This window comes from Chanos chanos, chromosome 13, assembly GCF_902362185.1.
Source record: "Chanos chanos chromosome 13, fChaCha1.1, whole genome shotgun sequence".
Taxonomy (NCBI): Eukaryota; Metazoa; Chordata; class Actinopteri; order Gonorynchiformes; family Chanidae; genus Chanos; species Chanos chanos.
In genome coordinates this window covers 11,327,158-11,346,335 of record NC_044507.1, presented here as the reverse complement: position 1 = coordinate 11,346,335, position 19,178 = coordinate 11,327,158, and the positions used below count along the sequence as shown (strand labels likewise).

The following is a 19,178-nucleotide window of genomic DNA, read 5'->3' as shown; positions in this document are numbered from 1 at the left end:
GCAAGCTGTAACGGGCTGTCTTTGCTAAATCATTGGTATCTGTTCTCTTCGAGGGCAAATGTGGAGAAACTCTTACCAGCGGACCAGGTTCGCTTGAAGGGATATGAAGTCTGTAGCGGAACAGAGAAAATAAAGGAGAGAGAAAACGAAGCTCTACTATTCCCTTCTTACTAAAATGACATCAAGAAAAACACCCCCCACGCAGAGCGTTCGTCAGACACACAACAGCCCTACCAACATCCCGTTCAAGAAGCATCTGTTCTCGCGAGAGTCGCACTCAGGCGTATGCCGACCACTACAGACGAGAACCGTGGGATGAGTAGGCTATGTGTCAGTTGGAGTTGCTCTCCGTTCATATTCAAGTATCCTGTGTCAAATCTAAGTGCACACATAGCACTGTCGGGTTCTAGAGGGCAACAACATCAGCGATGTGTAGTCCCGAAATACCAAAATAAAAATTGAATAGAATGAAACCAAGGAATCTTGACAGATATATTCTGGTTTAGCGCTGTGTTGTACACAAGCAGGCCAGTAACAGACATCTGTATTTCTTCATTTGTTTAGCTTCATCAGAGGCCTGTTTATTCACAGAACATTTGCACCATGTGGGTTTAAATCAAACCTGCTTACTGGTTGTGGATGACTATTTTGACACTGCCAAGACAATCTGGTTCAACAATGTTTACAATTATTGCTTGATCAGCATTTTCCATTACAAATATTCCACTTGGAAAAAAAACAAAACAGCAACAACAACAACAACAACATCCATAAGAGTTTGTATTCTGTTCTGGACAGGCTGCTCTCCTTGACAAATTTATTTTTGGGTTTTTTCGGGGGGGTTTTTGGTTTGTTTTTCTTTTGTTCTTCACTCTTGAGACTCAGGACATGTGCTTTTGATCTTTTATTCCACCAAAAAAGTATTCCTGTGGATTTACACACTTGTATGTTTCCACTTAGACAGAGAAACAAAAAGAGCCATCCACTTAAGTAGAAAATGAATATGTCTCCAAGCCTGTCTTGAAGAATATGTATACAGGCATTTTCTGGATTGAGAATTATTTTTGTTTGTGTTTCTTGTGGACATTTCATTAACATTTGGGTTTTGGTTTCACAGAACATAAAGCATATTTTGAATGGCTCTTTGCTTCCCCCTAGAGGTAGTAGAGGCATTTTCTGGCTAAACCTGACAAGACATTGTTAGAGGACTGGTGAATGGTTTTCAGTTTCGGAACATCCATTCATCTATTCATTCATTTTCTACACCGCCTATCCTAATTAGGGTTTTGGGGGATGCTGGAGCCTATCCCAGCACTCAATGGGTGAAAGGCAGGGAGACACCCTGGAAACGTCCATTGCAGAGTTTTGGAACAGATTGAGGTAATATAAAAATAAATGATAAACCAGGAGACTACATACTGTGGATAGACCTTTTAATGAATTTACATCAGATATACAATGAAATGGACAAAAATGCATTTCCCTCTGTCGATGTGGAACATTTCGTACAGAACAAACAGCAGTTGGTGGAGACTGATACAGAGACTTGGCCAGTGGGAGGCCATTGCATTATAACTGTTTTCAGGGTCTTCTGTTTGTCAAATAAACAGCCTCAGGTAAAATGTTAAATAACCACGTTTCTCACAACTCGTCCACAAAAGGTGTGTTCACCAAGTGGCCACTACAAGCCATTGTCTTCTTGCCTGCCACAAACTTCTTTGCAGCCTGTGGATAGATAGATAGATAGATAGATAAAGAGAGGGAGAGAGAGAGAGAGAGAGAGATTGAGAGAGAGAGATTATTTTTAGTTATAACTTTGTTATGTTGTAGTCTCTGCGAGCATGATTATATCAGATTAAAATAAACTCCCAGCATTCTCAGAGAAATGACATGACTTTCTCAAGGGGAACACAATGGCTGTTCTGCCAAATTTCTCTGTATAAAAACCACACATGCACTGCTTATGGTACAGAATTTCTCTTCTCACACACACACAGTACTAAACAAGACTGCCACGCTCACATTCATAACATCGGTGGAGGTCACAGCATCGATGCTTTGGGTCACGACCTCAGATGAACTGTAGGTTCCTGTGGCCAGTGCCTGGGCACCCAACTCTTCAAACAGACCCTCTGAACTCTCCAGAGACATCAGGTACTCTGCCTTTAGCTGGGTCCTAAACAAGAACAGAGAGACAGACATGGTCACACATTTATAGTCACCCGTGTCCACCCCAATCCACAACTGAACAGTCAACCTGATATAAACATTCAACCCAACTCACAAATTAAAATTCACTCGGACTCAGTAATTCATAGTTTCTACAAGTTTTATACATTTTCTTGCATTAATTGAGCAAACACTCTAAATGTGATGTGTTGTTCTCCATAAACTGTAGAAAAAAAGAAGACAGATTTCTAAAAAACTGGGGACAGCTTGTATAATAAAAAAGTGTTTGACGTCAGTGCTGTTTTGAGTAATTTAATCCATAAATAATGCCACCTGACAAGGTAAACCTATTTAGGGTTTAGGGTAATGTTTGAATGTAGTAGGATGCTGTGGTGAGTGGGTCTGTTCTTACTTGGCTCTGGCCAGATCCTCTTCAGAGAGACCCCCTTGTGCCACCGCGGTCACCTGGCCCACTGCTGCTTTAATCACCTGGTCACAATGACAAGTCAACCATTCACTCAAACGCACCCAGATAACAGAGACCCGAGTAATACACAGAGTCTCACCATCCATTCCTACTCTGACCGCAGAGCACCGCACTGTCCTAGCTATGGATGTGCAACTGTGATTCAGTTGATGAAGAGAGTGGAGATCAGTTCATTATTTAAAATACGGTACTTCATATGGACTAAGATAGTTTGTGAGGTCTGTGCCTCAAATAAACTGAAATAAAAAATACCAGAGGTCCTTGTAGGGATGGATTAAGAGGCACTGCTATTCAAGGTGTATTTTTAATGCGTTAGGAAATGGTTTTTGATGGTTTTTAGTGAGTGGATAATTATGGTTTGTTTAAAATCTCAACAGCGTGGAGATTTTATTCTTGTGAATGACAGAGCAGTACTGACCTCTGCGGCTGAGTCGGCCTGTGAAATGGTGTAAACTCCAAACAGCCCCGAGTCTGAGTATGTGGCATTGAAAGCTGAGGCCTGAAAAAAAAGGTCAAACACAGATATTTGACAACATTTCTGTCTCCTCTAAGGGTCAAACACAGATATTTGACAACATTTCTGTCTCCTCTAAGGGTCAAACACAGATATGTGACAACATTTCTGTTTCTTCCATACCTCTATGTGAAATGGCTGAATGACCAACCTTGTCCCATCACTGTTAAACACTCACTTTCATTAGCTACCAGACCGATCAAAATGTCACCAATAGAAAATAATGACATGTACGCACACCAGAGCAAAAAAACAAAAAAAAAAAAAAAAACACAGGAACAAAATCACTCAGGAAACAAGTACAGGGATATCAGACCCAGGTCTTACCGGGGCTCGGCTCTGTAGGAATCTGGGACATTACTCACGTCGAATGGTTGCGTGGTTGCCTTGGCGATACCCTGGCTGAGCTTGCTGGTGATATTGGAGCCTCTCTTCACGTGTGGTCCCGCTCCCAGAGCCCTCTGTAGCACGCTGAAGGCGTTGGCCTCTGCCGATCCCGCCAGCGCCCCCTCGCTAACCACCAGGGCGTGGACCAGTCCGTCTCCGTTCTGCACACGCAGCTCACCTGCACGCGGGATGATCCAGATGTGAGAGCAGACACACACACACACACACACACACACACACACACACACACACAGAGCCTGCTGATACATATGGAACCCATTGTGTGGGAGGGCCCGCTGTAAGAAACCCACCTCCGCGGTAGATGGCTTTAGTCCCGCCCACACCAGGTCCTCTGTGTATGTTCAGTTGCTGCTCTCCCACCTGCCTCAGTACTGAGTGCTTGACACCTGTCATCAAACGTTAAGGCAACGTTGAAGAATATAAATACAATATTCAAGAAGCATGCTTACCTTTCCTCCACTTGGCTACTGTTACTCAGATTCTCCCTCACTCACACATAATGAGTCTGAGATACAGACTACCGCAGGGACAAATTCAAAATGAACATTTCAAAGCAAAGATATTTCTCTTTACAGAACGTTAGCATTTGGGCATTTTTTTTTCTTAAAGGATTGCAGAGACGCTCACCTATTCCGACCAGGGCCATTCTCGCACTCGTGAAATTCTTCTCAACAAAAGAGTGCAACTGAGGGGTTGAAAAGAGTTAGGGTTACAATCCCGGGACGTCTATACGACACTGTGTGAACGTACCCAGAGCACTGAGCTAACCAGACTCTCTGCACCTAAAAGGGTTTTGAACCCTTGTCTCTCCTTTAGATAAACAGTCAGACACATCCTGAACAAAGGCAATGGTTTGATTATGAAGTAAAACGGAGTCTTACATGATCAGGAGTGATGTTCCCCACCATGTAGTCCGGACAGTACAGAGAGTTGGAAAGAGCGTTCTTATATGCAGCTTCATGCAACTTCTCAACAACAGCTGAAAAAACAAACAAACAAACAAACATAAATATCACTTTAGCAGGAAGCCCAAGTGAAAGTAGTGTGCTGGCCATCATAACTGATATTATCACCATCATTAGCTGCACATAGTAACCGAAGCCTTGTTTAATACAGACTTAAGCAAACTGGATCACTGGTTCTGTTCCCACTTAATCTGGGTCTCTTTTCTCAGTTTCTCTTCTTTTTCCAACCTCTCTTCGCTTGAACCACAATTTGGCAAAATTATAAAATCTCTAAATCTCACGCAATTTTTCTCAGCTGCGGACTGCAAATGCCTCCAAATACCTAATGGCACTGAACGTATTCTACTCATATTTTCTCTATGTATCCTGACACCACGATCTGGGCACTCCTTTATAACAAGAGCAGGACAACAGGGGGAGGACCAGTCCTGGAGTGTTTCAGCTGCCAGCCATTAAAAAAAACTCTTAACGGATGAAGCCTGACGTCGGTCAGTTACAAACTGCTAATCAGAGCCAAAGCGCCACAGCCAACGAGATATAAGCGGGAGGGGAATAAGGAGAGAAAGAGAGAGGGAGAGAGAGAAAAGGACTCACAGATCTGTGGACACTGATTAGCGATGGCCTTGTCTATCTTAACCCTGGGGGAGAGGTCAGACACCTCCCATGGCCTGAACTCTGGAGCTGCGGTCACATTGGTCAAGTACTCCACGACCTCAGCGCTGTTAGAGGAACATACACACGCACATGAGTCAAACGTTACAGACCGAAGCTCACGTCACCAACCGTCATAGTGGAATATCGGTTAAAACTCAACCAAACAGACTGATTCAAAACAGCTGTTCTTCATCCTTTAAGGGCTAATGAGCGTGTATGTTGATTTATCAAACAATGTCAGACACAATGAAAACACTTACAAGTCATCTCTCAGGCAGTCTAGAGAGTACACCATGTTTTCTCTTGATGAGGTCACACTGCAATCAGAGAACACACAGAGTAATAAGTGTAGTGACAGAGCTTGTGTGCCAGGCGCGCGCGCGCGCGTGAGTGTGTGTGTGTGTGTGTGTGTGTGTGTGTGTGCGCGCGCGTGTGCTTATTTATGGAAAGTTACTCAAGGACACAGTCAGGGGAACACTAACCTGAGACTGCCCCCCACGGCTTCAATGCCCCGACAGATCCTGAACGCAGACACTCCCTTGGTAGTCTGAAATCCAAAAACATTAAATGCACTTATTCAGTCGTTCACGCTATAACGGCATCGAGCGCTACTCTTGGTCTCCTGTAAACGGTCCCTTCGTGAGACAATACATTTCTTCTTTAGAGATATTCTGATTTATCAACACGGTATACCCAACACATGGTCAAACAACACAAAAAACATAATGAAATTATAAGTGTGATTCATCTGACACACACACAAAAAAAGACCAGATTTGCAAATCTCCACATTGTTAAGTAAACTAAATGTCCTGGAGGGGGGTTTCCGGATTTAACTGGCAGCTTTAAAGTGTATTCATTATCTGAATTTACTAAAAAGTATTTAGGCATTAATGGATTTACACTCGAGTTATGCTTACAGATGATCTCAATGCAAATCCAGGACAATATGATCAGCGTTAACATATCCTGCCAAAGTACAGCGTTCATTCTTCATATTTCAACTTCCCCCCCTGGAATTTTACCAGATTCCCACGGTATTTACCAGATTGCTGGCCAATCGCAGGAGGTGAGTGACTCCTTGGCTTTCCACCGTTTCATAGCGACTGCCCGCTTTCACAAATACTCCGATTTTAGAGACGGGAGAGTAGTTCTCCAGGGACGCAATGACGAGACCGCTGGGAAGTTTGGACACCTGTGACACAAGCAGAACATCATCAGACCCAGGACAGGTTCTGGCCATTGCCCGTCTCTGAAACATTAACAGTTAAAAGCTGCACTTTATCGTAAGAGGCATATCTAATACACCGGTCTGTTGAAGGTGTTGTAGGTTAAGAGCTTATTAATGTATCACTGGAGACCCTCATAGAAGCATAAATGGTATGCACACAAATATGAACCACGACACATTGTTTCAGGGCATTCCTGAGCGTCATGGGCATGTTAGGGGACTGGTACCTGGACATCTTGGGCTGGGAGAGGCGGGGACGAAGGCTTCTTTGTCAAAAACGGTTCAGTCAGAGAGCCACTCTGTCTCGGGGCTACGTAACATCGTTTCTGTGGAGGGAAAAACGTCAGGAACCAACGACCACACCTGTAGAAACACCTCACCTCAACACTTTCAATCTTTCTTCGCTCTCCACACATAAAAACCACTGAACTAAACAAGAACTGTACAGGTCACCACTACATGACAGAGATCACAAAGAACCTTTTTTCACCACATCGAGTTCTATGAGGACTTCATATCAGTTGGCCTGATGAGACAGGGTCATATATCAAACTGAAAAGGGCTTGTAGGGACACACAACTGCTCTGATCACATTACACTGCCCCGACATGGTAAAGTGTGTCTGCTATCAACAAAGACACAATCCAGGCAGTGATGGCACAGTCAAACACAAAGGCCAAATGGGGTTCGCTAGGACACTTTAATCTCTAGCACCAACCTGATAAGTCACAGTCAGGGCACTAGGAGGGCAAAGACTAGGATGTAGAGGGAATCGCTTGGGAGCTAAATTGCACTACTTACTCTTTCACAGATGAATGAACAAGATCATTGGCAGAGGGAAAGAAAGAGGGGAAAAAAACTCTTTGCAGTACAAACAGCCACAGACTGAGAGGGGTTATCCAACCTTTTTTTACATCCTTGTAACAAACTCAGTGCAATTTCCCTAATAGATTATTTCAGTAGACCAGAATTTTGTTGTGTTTCCAGTTTACAATTTGTGCAGTTTTACAATTTAAAATCTAAGTGTATCAGTCTGCAAAATTAAGTAATATATTTATGTGTCCTGCCTTACAGAGAGAAAAAAAAGTAGCGAAATCGCCCAATCACCAGTGAGAATGAATAAGAATAAGTATAGTAACAAGACAACACACAATAGGAAAAAAAAACATGCCCTGGCAGGAAAAAGGTCTGCTTTTTTCTTCTTTTCCCCAGAATTTTGACATTTAAAAAAACTTTTCTTATGAAATTCAGTGTAGACACACTCAACGCTGTCAAGGGTAATGAACCGTTCGTGTCGTTCAGGTTGCAAGCAAAACAAAACAAACTTTTCATTCTCATGTTTGAGAATGAGGGGAGGTTCCGACAAACACCACTAAGAGGTTATGGTGACCCTTTGTCAAAGAAAGACACTTTCCCTTCGGGAGGGGGTTCACCAATTCCTCTGACAAAAGGGATTTCTCATTAATTACTCTGATAAAATGGAAGTTTTTAACAGTACTCAAGGTCGAATGCCTGTAAAAATTAATATAAATCAGCATTCAAGTTAATATGCTCCCGCAATTATTGTAAGATATCTTGTTTGCACACCTCGTACAAACAGCCCTTTGCTTCGATGTTTGACCTAACTTGACGTCACCTCAGAAGTACTGCCCTAAGCTTGCAAACTCCCTAGCCAGCCAGCTATTCCATACTACTCAAAAGAAAGCTGAAATCCGCCGCAGTTGCTAACCTCTAACTGGCTCAAACGTCAGTCTTAAAATGACAGCAGCATGAATAGGGGTCAACAAACTTTCAAGGAAAAGTGATATCCTCAAGTGATAAAAACATCAGTCGTGTCGTGACCTTCAATACGTTGATACAGCACAGAATCATTATTGTGACATTTAGCTAGCTATGGCTACAATCCTCCTCAACATTCAGGTCATCTTCACGCATTCAGAGAACAGTGACCCTAACAAAAACGTCTCAATAAAACTATCTACATATTATTTGTCTGTAATTGCTTACGACAAGAATGTGGAAAGTCTATACCGGCTTTATCAGCTACCATCAACCCCATACGTTTAAACCTGCAAACTAGCCTGAGATGTTTCACCGGGTAACGGTTCCGTCTTCAAGGGCCGTTGATCTTAAATCCAAACAAACTTCAGGGAGTCGTGAAACCGCAGACCTAGAACTACGCGATGAAGAGAAAGTGTAGGGTGAGAACTTACGGAGAGTTGATTAAGAGTTCGGATTCCTTTCATGACTCGGGTTCTCTCCTTCAGTCACGGCAAAAAGACAGATATGGCCGACCTGACGTCCTACCCACACTCCACTGCTCCTCTCAGCCAATCCAAAAAAGGTAAAAAGATGTGACAAAGCAAGGCAACTTTAAGACATACAACTCGGGCTCACGTAAATTCGCCTAAGTTACCTTGACGTCTCCATCTACACATCTGGGGCCATCTATAATTATTTATTCAGACTATTCTAAAATCAGTAATCAGTATTTCATCAGATTTTTCTTTGATGTTTAAGAAATCACAGTATAACTGTTGTTTAAAAGGCAAAGAATCTGAAGTCTTGACCCAGAAAACAACCTGAGATCAAGACCAAATCCAGAGCGTCAGATTGTTCCACTGGGGTGAAGATCCCATTAAATTTATTTCAATCTGTCAACCTCGAGACAAAGCATCTTAAAATAAACGGCAAAGGTTTAATCACCTTAAGCCTCTGGTGACAAAAAAAACTTGCAGTTGTCATACTTGGTCATTTTTTCTGATTCATTCTTTTTCGTGCTGGATTTATGAAGCAGCTCTTTTGGTGATCCTTTTATATCGTTGATTTTCAACAAAAAATACAATGAAATAGATCATTAAATAAAGGACAATAAAGTGTCGAAAAAGTGCCAACTGAAACTTAAAAAGTTTCTTGGGTTCACATCTATGGAGAATATCAGTGACGCCAGTGTACAATTGATCATCTATGTAATAATGTACATCTCCATTATTTTACTGTTTCACAGTCAAAATAAACACTGCAGGAATGTAACACTGATATGTATTTTAATGTTGTTGCTGTTAGGGGTAAAGAAGTTTGTTATTTAGTACCAAGCATGCTGTGTTTGCTGAAATGCGCGTCGTGATTGTGTTTCGTGTAAAACATGTGCGTAGCTTCTAATTAAGTTGTATTTCTTGAAAGCATGTTCTCTCCTTTTAGACGGTTCGTCTGGAGTTGATGATGTCATTGACAAGCGACCTACACTGAAATTCCGACGCGAGAGGCATCGTTCGCGGCACGTTACTTTGCGTACGCATAGTTTTTAAGCTACCTTCTCTGGGTTCCGATCTTCGCCTGTTTTTTTCCGAACAAACAGTATCCGTCCTCCGTGAAGCACACGCCGAGAGGACTTTCCATTCTTTTAAAGAAAGAAACCCGAGTACCAAACAACAGCCATGGTAAGCAGTGTGCATGCTGTATAACAAGCTAACTTAGCTAGCTGGTTTGGGTGAACACCGGCAAGTTAACTCCGTTGCTAGCCATTGCTATTATTTTATGGGAAAATATGTTGTTCGGGAGATCAGTATTGAATTTCCCGAATTTTTGCATTTTTTGAATGATTAACGGAGTAGTTGTGTAGCTACTGCGTGCGGCAAAGTTGCGCCCTAAACTTATGATTTACTATAAACCATTAGCTAAATGGCTAAAGTAGCTAAATTACCCACGTGTATCTTAACAGGATGGATCAATCTTCACAGTAATTCTTCATCTCGTTTGTATAGTCGCAGATATTTACACCTTGTAATGTTCTTTATTTGAGAGTGTGATAACTGAGTTAAGTAGATCAGTTGATCTCGGTTTTTTTAATTTCGAATTGGTGTGGGGCAGAAACTATAAGTTATGTGATGACACTACATCAGGTCGCTTTTCCAGACTCCCCATTTTTATGAGCTGTAGAGATATTCAGGTTTTTGTCTTTTGCAGACTGAGGCAGAGGTGAACCCTAAGGCCTACCCTTTGGCCGATGCTACGCTGACCAAAACCATCCTGGATTTAGTGCAACAAGCCGCCAATTACAAACAGTTGAGGAAGGGAGCCAACGAAGGTAAAACACTGATCTTCTCCGAATAATTTTCAGACAGAGTACCATGTAGCCATGTTTCTAGTTAACGCCGAGTTAATGCGACACATTATAACACTGAGGTTTAGAATAGAGCCACATTTTCCTGAAGATCGCGATTTTTCTTTGTTTCTTTTTTTTTTTTTTTGGTAGCTGCTACATCTGTTGTAACCAATGTTTCCTTGTTTTCTCTCCAACAAAGCCACTAAGACGCTGAACCGTGGTATCGCCGAGTTCATCGTGATGGCAGCAGATGCAGAGCCGCTGGAGATTATTCTTCATCTGCCTCTACTGTGTGAGGACAAGAACGTGCCGTATGTGTTTGTGCGTTCCAAGCAGGCTTTGGGTCGAGCGTGCGGCGTATCCAGGCCGGTCATTGCCACTTCTGTCACCATTAAGGAAGGCTCCCAACTCAAGCCTCAGATTCAGTCTGTGCAGATGGCTATTGAGAGACTGCTGGTGTGATTTAGACTCTGAGAGCCTGTTAGTTTGGATGCTCACACCATCCTTTTTTTTTTTGGTTTGTTTTTTAAATACAAGAGGTTAATTATGAGTCTGTTCGGATTCCTGTACTTCATTGGAAAAAAAAGCTTGGACAAGGTCTTGTGCTTCAGTTTCATTTTGTATGTGTGAGTTTAGATTGAGGTGCTCCTGGGATTTAAGAAACCCTGTCATCATTCAGGCTTGAGATGCCCATAGCTGATGCTTAGCTTTTATTTTAGCCGAATGTCAGCATCGGTCACGTCACTGTTCATATTGACATGAATTTTCATTTCTTTTATTTTTTTTAAATGAAACGATCTGTCTGACGGAAGGTTTTGTTTTTACTTTCATATTAGCATCAATGCTAATGCTAAACTGAATAGAAAACATACTGCGTGGATTTAAATGTACTGGGAAATGATTGCTCATTTTTCAAAGTTTTCAATAAACAAAAGGGTTTCCCTGTATCCTGTGTAGATGGATGGCTCTGAGTGCCTGACATGACATGTCGGCTGTCATATCACACATCGTCATTAGAACAGATATCCAGCTCACAGTTTATCTATGGAGTATTCAAACTAAACGATTAAGTAAACACGTTTCAACACATGTTAGATTAGTTAAATTGATATGGGGAGAATCTTTGTGGAATGTTTTAGTTTCCACTATTAAACATAAAAGGAACCAGTCAAACCACAGACCTGGCTAAGTAGATTTTTATTACAAACACACACAAGGGATCAAACTGTGTGAGCGAAGGACAGTGTCAGCTCTAAGAACAGTCTGGACAAAGGAAACGACAAAACAATCGAACTTTTGATACCCTGTGTTATGCTTACAGAACATCCTGGCACAGAATATACTCCAGTTTAATCGACCTTGTCATATCCTCAAAGATGGCACACTACCACACTGGCTTCATATATTCATTTCTATAGATTAGTCATATAGACCCTGTACAGTCTGACACCTGACCCCTTCAACGACCAATCAGGACACGCATAATAAAACTACTGTCCAAGTCATCTGCCCAAGTTGTTCACAGCAATAAAGTAACGCACAAAGTCACCTGTAGAGGCCTCCAGTTGGCACTGGGTATATTTTCACTACAACAACACTGTAACCAATAATTAGCACAAAAGATTTTCACGCCGTCTTGCCCGATATTGAATTAATAATTAACATTAGTGCCACATGTTGCTTTTACACAAAGAACTTCATTTAAATAGTCTTTTTTTTTTTTTTTTTGAAGAGGCTGAGTGGTAAACGTGTGAACAGCACTGATGAGAAAGGTCTTTGGGAGCACATGGATAAGGCTCAAACATTAACAGCATGCGCTTGGATTTCGTCTCGGCTGGAGCGCAACCAATGCAAGAAAGCGTTAAGGACATTTAGACTGATCTAAATTAATTTTTTTTTATTTTTCTTCACCGAGCAGAGCGATCATCTTCAAAGTGAAGCCCTCTGAGTCAAATAACACCCTTTATATCAATACAACCTATGTAAAATCCATATGGTTGAGAATCACCTCTGTGTTAACCGACATCTCAGTCTACTAGCAAATACACCAGCTGCACGTGAAGCTGCAGGTTTCCTCGCAATGTTTCCAACACAACAGAAAGATTCACTAATAAATACAAAAAATATCCATATAAAACACAGTACAAAAATACACCACAGTAGCAACGATTGCTGGGTGCAGTGAAAAAATGATCTTGTTGTGATCATGAAGTGCTCAACATGGGAGCACGAGACCCTGTCTGGCCATGATAACCATTCCACACACACACTATGACAAGTCTATGAGGGATTGGCTTAGTGCACGGATACACACTTACCACGATCACATACACAAACACACACGCACGCGCACACGCGGGCTTATTGTCACCAACACACGTCCAGCTTTAAACCACAATTATGGAATGAACCCATTTGAGTGTTTAAACAGATGACGAGCGGTCTCTCTCTGAGACCGGCCTGCGTTTCGGTCTTTTCTTCTGTACGCCACTAAAAGGCCCACGCAAACAGCATCCAACGGGCACCGAGAGAGAGAGAGAGAGAGAGAGAGGGGCTACTTCTGCCTGGCACATTATGACAGACGGTGCCCGCTGAGTGTGTCTGGCACACAAACTGGCATTCGGCTTGGCACGGCGAGGCCCTCAGTCCACGGAGAACTCGGTTTCGGAGGCGGTGCCAGGGCGGCTGGCGCCGTGCACGTCTTTCCGAAGCGGCAGAGACACGCAGCTCAACCAGCTGCGACTGGTGGGCATCTCGCCCACGATCTCCCAGCTGTCCGTCTCCTCGCAGTATCGCTCAATGGTATCGTGATACCTGCAAAAAGAACAGGTTTACCTGTATGAGGTATTAAAAGGTACATGAGATGCATTGCACATGCTCTCCAGGAATTTCTGTGCGCAGTCCCATCCACAATAATCCGCAATAATCTTAAATTTCATCACTTAACCTTCTACTGAAAATATCTGTCAGAACTTTAAACAGCAAAGACCACAGGCAGCTTTTTGACCAGTTCACTATCTACAATTAAGTGATTAAAATACTGTACAATAATGAGTTAACGAAAAATGAACAATTCAGAAGCGATAATGAACAAAACCACTGTGACGAATCCAATCATCTGTTTTCATGCCCTGACTCACCTATCCCAGCCCTCTTCTCCACCTAATACATAAATCTTGCCATCCACCACTGCCACGCCAGGCCGATAGCGTCTCTCCTTCATGGGGGCACACATGGTCCACTGGTTCTTTTTAGGGTCATAGCACTCCACCTTATCAGTGTTCTCTGTGGACGCATGCCACCCACCTGCACGGGCGCAATCAATCAACTGACCAGCCAACCAACCAATTACAACCTTAATAATATTACTTCATTCTTTGGTTCATGTGTTAATTCATTGGTTTATTGCAAAACGGGACAGCTTTCAGTGGCAGCCAATGAGCTAAAGCTTTCTAGACAAAGGAGATGATTTGCTGACCGCTTTACCTATGACGTAAATTTTGCCCTTCAAGGTGCATGCTGCAGATCCCGAGCGAGCTATCTGCATGGGTGCCACCTCCGTCCACACATTCGTCTTAGGGTTGTAAACCTGGGCTAAATCTGTGCCGTCTCCATCCTCCAGAACGGCTCCCCCTACGGGTGCAGATGATGTATTACCATAAGTTACGACACAATACCAAATTCATCGAGAGCAGAGAACAAACCGGGTAATGAATCTTAGAGTGAGGGAGTGAGTAAGGAGGTGTCTGATCAGTTTGGGTGAATGTGTCACCTGTGACATAGAGAAGTCCATCCAAGGCCACCACAGCAGGGCTGGTCACAGCCATTTTGACCGACTCCATAAACTGCCAGGTATTGGTCTGAGGGTTGTAGCATTCGACCGAGTCCAGTCGCGACCGCCCTTCCCAACCGCCCACCGCAAACACGTAACCATCGAGCATGACCAGTCCTGCACAGAAACAAAAAACAAAACCATCCACTATCACCAGTCCTGCACAGAAACAAAACACAAAACCATCCAGTATCACCAGTCCTGTACAGAAACAAAACACATAACTATCCAGTATCACCAGTCCTGTACAGATACAAAACACATAACCATCCAGTCTCACCAGTCCTGTACAGATACAAAACACATAACCATCCAGTATCACCAGTCCTGCACAGATACAAAACACATAACCATCCAGTATCTCCAGTCCTGTACAGAAACAAAACACATAACCATCCAGTATCACCAGTCCTGCACAGAAACAAAAAAACAAAACCATCCACTATCACCAGTCCTGCACAGAAACAAAACACATAACCATCCAGTCTCACCAGTCCTGTACAGAAACAAAACACATAACCATCCAGTCTCACCAGTCCTGTACAGATACAAAACACATAACCATCCAGTCTCACCAGTCCTGTACAGATACAAAACACATAACCATCCAGTATCTCCAGGCCTGCACAGATACAAAACACATAACCATCCACTATCACCAGTCCCATACAGATAAAAACACAAAACCATCCAGTATCACCAGTCCTGTACAGAAACAAAACACATAACCATCCAGTATCACCAGTCCTGTACAGATACAAAACACATAACCATCCAGTCTCACCAGTCCTGTACAGATACAAAACACATAACCATCCAGTATCACCAGTCCTGTACAGAGACAAAACACATGACCATCCACTATTACCAGTCCCGTACAGATAAAAACACAAAACCATCCAGTATCACCAGTCCTGCACAGATACAAAACACATAACCATCCACTATCACCAGCCCCGTGCAGATAAAAACACAAAACCATCCAGTATCACCAGTTCTGTACAGAGACAAAACACATGACCATCCACTATTACCAGTCCCGTACAGATAAAAACACAAAACCATCCAGTATCTCCAGGCCTGCATGGATACAAAACACATAACCATCCACTATCACCAGTCCTGTGCAGATACAAAACCAACCACACATCTCCTTTTCCTATACACGGGGGTGCTTTCAAAGTTGCTTAAAGACAGTTTTACTCTCAGTTACACAGCATGTCTACACAATGCCTTGACTAAGGGAAAGTTTAAATGCTATTTGTTATTACTGTGTACGAGGTATTACCTAACTCTGATCTAGCCACATTCATAGGAGCCATCTCTAGCCAGGAGTCAAAACAAGGGTCATAACGCCACATCTCCCTGCTTGCAGAACCATCTGGAAACTCCCCACCTGCAAGATACAGCATGGAACCTGGATAGACACAGACACAGAGAGTGTGAAAGAGAGTGTAATTCAATCAAGACTGTAGTGAACATAAGCTGACTATGAAGGTTAACTGTTTTACAGAAAATTTCTACTAACGTCTGTGATGAGTGATAAACTTGTAATAATTACTATATATGGTCGCCAACTAATGTAATAATATGATTATAATTACTATGTAACAACACACAAGCTGTAAACTTTTGGTGTAAACAGGCATCAAAGCTTGTTTTTCTCTTTTATGCACCATATTTGATTGGCCCATTGGAGTCTTACCTGACACTACTAATCCATGTTTGCTCACAGCAAAGGGAAGACAGGCCAGGCTTTTCCATTGGCTGGTCAGGGGATCAAAACTCTCCACACTCCGCAGGACAACCTTGTCATCTTCACCCCCAACTGTGACGATGACCTCAGCTGTCCCTGTCACACACACATGCACACACATGCACATGCACACACACATACACACAGACACAGACACACACAGACACACTGAGCTACAGGCTACGGTGTTCAAATAGCTGCTAATCACATATGCCTCTCAGAGTATTTGCTTCCCAAAGCCCCTCAGGCCAGAAATGTCTTTGTGTTTACATAAAATAATCAGTGAAGGAATGCATGCATGCATGCGTGTGTGTGTGTGTGTGTGTGTGAGTTTAGGAGGGCATGAGCGGGAATGTTTGCGTCTGAACATGTGTATGGATGGGTGAGCGCATGTTTGCGCGCGTACATGTGGGTGTTAACATGCGTGTGTTTCGTGAGTCGTCACGCGCGTGCGCGTGTTTCCGGGGCATACCCGTGGACCTGCGCGGGCGTGCCCTGGGACCGTAGAGTTCTCCCCTGCGATCCTGTAGCAGCAGATAATCTTTGGCTTCAGAGATGAGCTTCTGACACTTCAAAGACTCCTTCACCACATCCAGAGACTCAATCACGTCGTGGATGTAGTACGGACTTATCAAGGGCAGCCGGACGTGCTCAAGCACCTACATCACACGTACGTGCCGCACACATACACAGAGAGGCAAAGTCAACGCCCCCTCCTCCATTAAAAAAAAAAAACCCAACAAATTTCCCGCCACGTATCCATTACATAGACACTGCTTATATCCATACCAATAGCCTACACTGTGTGACCTTCCATGGCTTAACAGGCTAAACAATACACGAGTTAATCTCAGGACCAGAGTCCCCTTCCCATGAACAACTGCTGAGGGCGGAGCCTCACAGGCGTTACTTTAACTGATCTTACTCAATCTCTGAGCTTTATACTTTAAAACCCTGCGCTTTGAGGCAAACTCTTCGAGAGCTTTAAAAAACAAAAAAAAGTACTGATCTCAATTATATCAATTTGGTTGGCAACTGAGCGGAGCTAAGTTTGTGACTCTGTTTTTTTGTATGGGTATTTGAACTTATCTGTTCTTCACAGTAATTCAGTGGTTAATGTCACACACACACACACACACAGTCCCCAGACAGCGGTTCACCTTTTCAAAGCTTTGCCTGCGGGAGGCGCTCTTGTTCAGCCAGAGCATGGCAGCCTCAAACACCGTCTCCTCCTTGGGCACGTTCAGATGGTCGCTAGCTATGATCTCAGTCAGTTTGTCCGCACACAGCGAGAGAAACTCCTCCTGTCCGCACACACACAAACAGAAACAGGACCTCATGATGTTTCTTCTACCATCTCATGGTAGAAATATGAGTTACAGATCACATGGCTACAGTAACATTCATCTATGTTCACTTGACCTGTGAAATATTCAAATGTATATGTAATTACACTGATAGGGCCTGTTTGACAGAGTGCTCAGTTTTATCACTTAAGCCAGTTTTCTGTTATGAACATAATAATCCAAAATTCACCTCTCCACTCCTGTTGTCACTGTAATAACAGTTGCCTGGTTGCCAGATTACACCAATCAAACAGTTTTAGCAAACTATTCATGTGGTCCTACTGATCAACTAGCATCATTAACAGTAACACCATGACTGATGACATTAGAATGGTAGTTAATGTGAAGCTACCTGCTGTAAGATTAGTTAGCGTGTTGTAACAGAGCTTAATGGTGTAAAAAAGCTTCCCTGCCGCAATGTTAGTTAACCTGCTGAAAGTCTCCCTTGTGTAACAGAGCTCATCTACTAGAACAGAGCCTTTCTGTGATGGAGCTGACCTTTTATGAGCCAGCTGATCTACATCTCTAGTGGATATAATCTGCTGTGATAAAGCTGATCTTCTGTAACAGAGCGGGTCATCCGTAACAGACACGACCCGCTTCAGCAGAATTGACCCGCCGTTACATTATCGACCTGTTGTAACGGAGCCGATCAGTCTACCTGTTTGCAGACGTTGCTGAAGTGTTGCTGAATGTATTCCATGCTACGGCGTTCCAGCTCGTGACAGGAATGGGCCTCGGCGAAACAGTGGATGCCCACGCAGTTCATCTCGTCCATCTGTCGCTCCATGAAACGACAGCAGGCCTCCCTCACTGCCATAACATCCAAGAGGTTGGCAGCCGCCAGCAGCGCTTGCACATTGGCCTTGGAGATCACCACTTCTGCCGTGTAAGCATAATTCACCAGCATGCCAATCATCTGAGGTTCCACCCCATTGATGGCTACCCGCTCCTGCCGAGACTCCATGAGGTCAGTAGAGAACATAGCCTGAGAATTGGAAAGAGTGTAGGGGAGAAAAGGGGTTTTAATAGGCCAAAAAAAAAATAGACATCCCTGCTTAAGAACAACATTATGCAAATGGAATTTCACCAGTCATATTTTGGATAACCCCCATTTTTTTAAAATGGTGTATCAAATATTCTCCAAAGCCACTTTCTAGTATCCTGCACGCAAATGCTGAACAGACTTGCCGATCTATATGTTATCAGCACAAAATCAAGTCACAGTGCATATGACGTGGAAATCTGAGGGTCTTTGCTAAAAGGAAACAGATAAAAAATCTACTGAATTCTCGTTGCGAAGGGCATTGGTTTTATCTGTTGAAATGCAAGCCTTTTACCTGAAAGTAGGAGCTGAAGGAGGCCAGCACAATACGATGACACGGGAACTCCTGACCTCCACAGCACAGTGTTACGTCACAGAAGGCATTGTTCAGCCGTAAACTGTTCAGCCCCTCCAGTACCTTGTTGGGATGACGAGGTTCCACAAACACGTAGTCCTCACTATCCAGCGAGGCCAGAGGAAAACCTGAGTCCTCCAGACTGGGTGAGGGAGGGAGGGTGGCCGTGCCTGGGGAGGTGACCGACATGTTGACAGCCATAATTTCCATCTTCATTTGTTCCCCTATTTCAGGCTTGGTTGGAAGAACAGCAGAGAATGGTCTCGTTGCAACCTTGTCCGTAAAAGGAAAAAGGTTAAGTGTTTTCGAAG

General features: G+C 43.2%; 3 protein-coding genes across 3 annotated transcripts; 1 reads left to right on the top strand and 2 right to left on the bottom strand.

Annotated features, from left to right (window-relative positions):
* Positions 1–1,416: 1,416 nt before the first annotated feature.
* Positions 1,417–8,723, bottom strand: uqcrc2a (ubiquinol-cytochrome c reductase core protein 2a). The gene is made up of 14 exons (XM_030790320.1): positions 8,642–8,723; positions 6,656–6,754; positions 6,243–6,392; positions 5,680–5,744; positions 5,458–5,514; positions 5,138–5,262; positions 4,460–4,557; positions 4,206–4,263; positions 3,869–3,964; positions 3,536–3,735; positions 3,075–3,155; positions 2,582–2,658; positions 2,023–2,176; positions 1,417–1,725 (listed from the first exon to the last, which is right to left on the bottom strand). Exons 1-14 carry the CDS (start codon positions 8,672–8,674, stop codon positions 1,642–1,644), a joined length of 1,377 nt encoding a protein of 458 aa, XP_030646180.1. The 5' UTR covers positions 8,675–8,723; the 3' UTR covers positions 1,417–1,641.
* Positions 8,724–9,708: 985 nt separating this feature from the next.
* snu13a (SNU13 homolog, small nuclear ribonucleoprotein a (U4/U6.U5)) lies at positions 9,709–11,478 on the top strand. Its single transcript, XM_030790371.1, has 3 exons — positions 9,709–9,868; positions 10,395–10,515; positions 10,733–11,478. Exons 1-3 carry the CDS (start codon positions 9,866–9,868, stop codon positions 10,993–10,995), a joined length of 387 nt encoding a protein of 128 aa, XP_030646231.1. The 5' UTR covers positions 9,709–9,865; the 3' UTR covers positions 10,996–11,478.
* Positions 11,479–12,797: 1,319 nt separating this feature from the next.
* Positions 12,798–19,114, bottom strand: LOC115826825 (kelch-like protein 20). Its single transcript, XM_030790733.1, has 10 exons — positions 18,808–19,114; positions 18,129–18,455; positions 17,282–17,425; positions 16,594–16,780; positions 16,071–16,217; positions 15,654–15,782; positions 14,306–14,482; positions 14,020–14,166; positions 13,674–13,839; positions 12,798–13,347 (listed from the first exon to the last, which is right to left on the bottom strand). Exons 1-10 carry the CDS (start codon positions 19,081–19,083, stop codon positions 13,176–13,178), a joined length of 1,872 nt encoding a protein of 623 aa, XP_030646593.1. The 5' UTR covers positions 19,084–19,114; the 3' UTR covers positions 12,798–13,175.
* Positions 19,115–19,178: the final 64 nt, after the last annotated feature.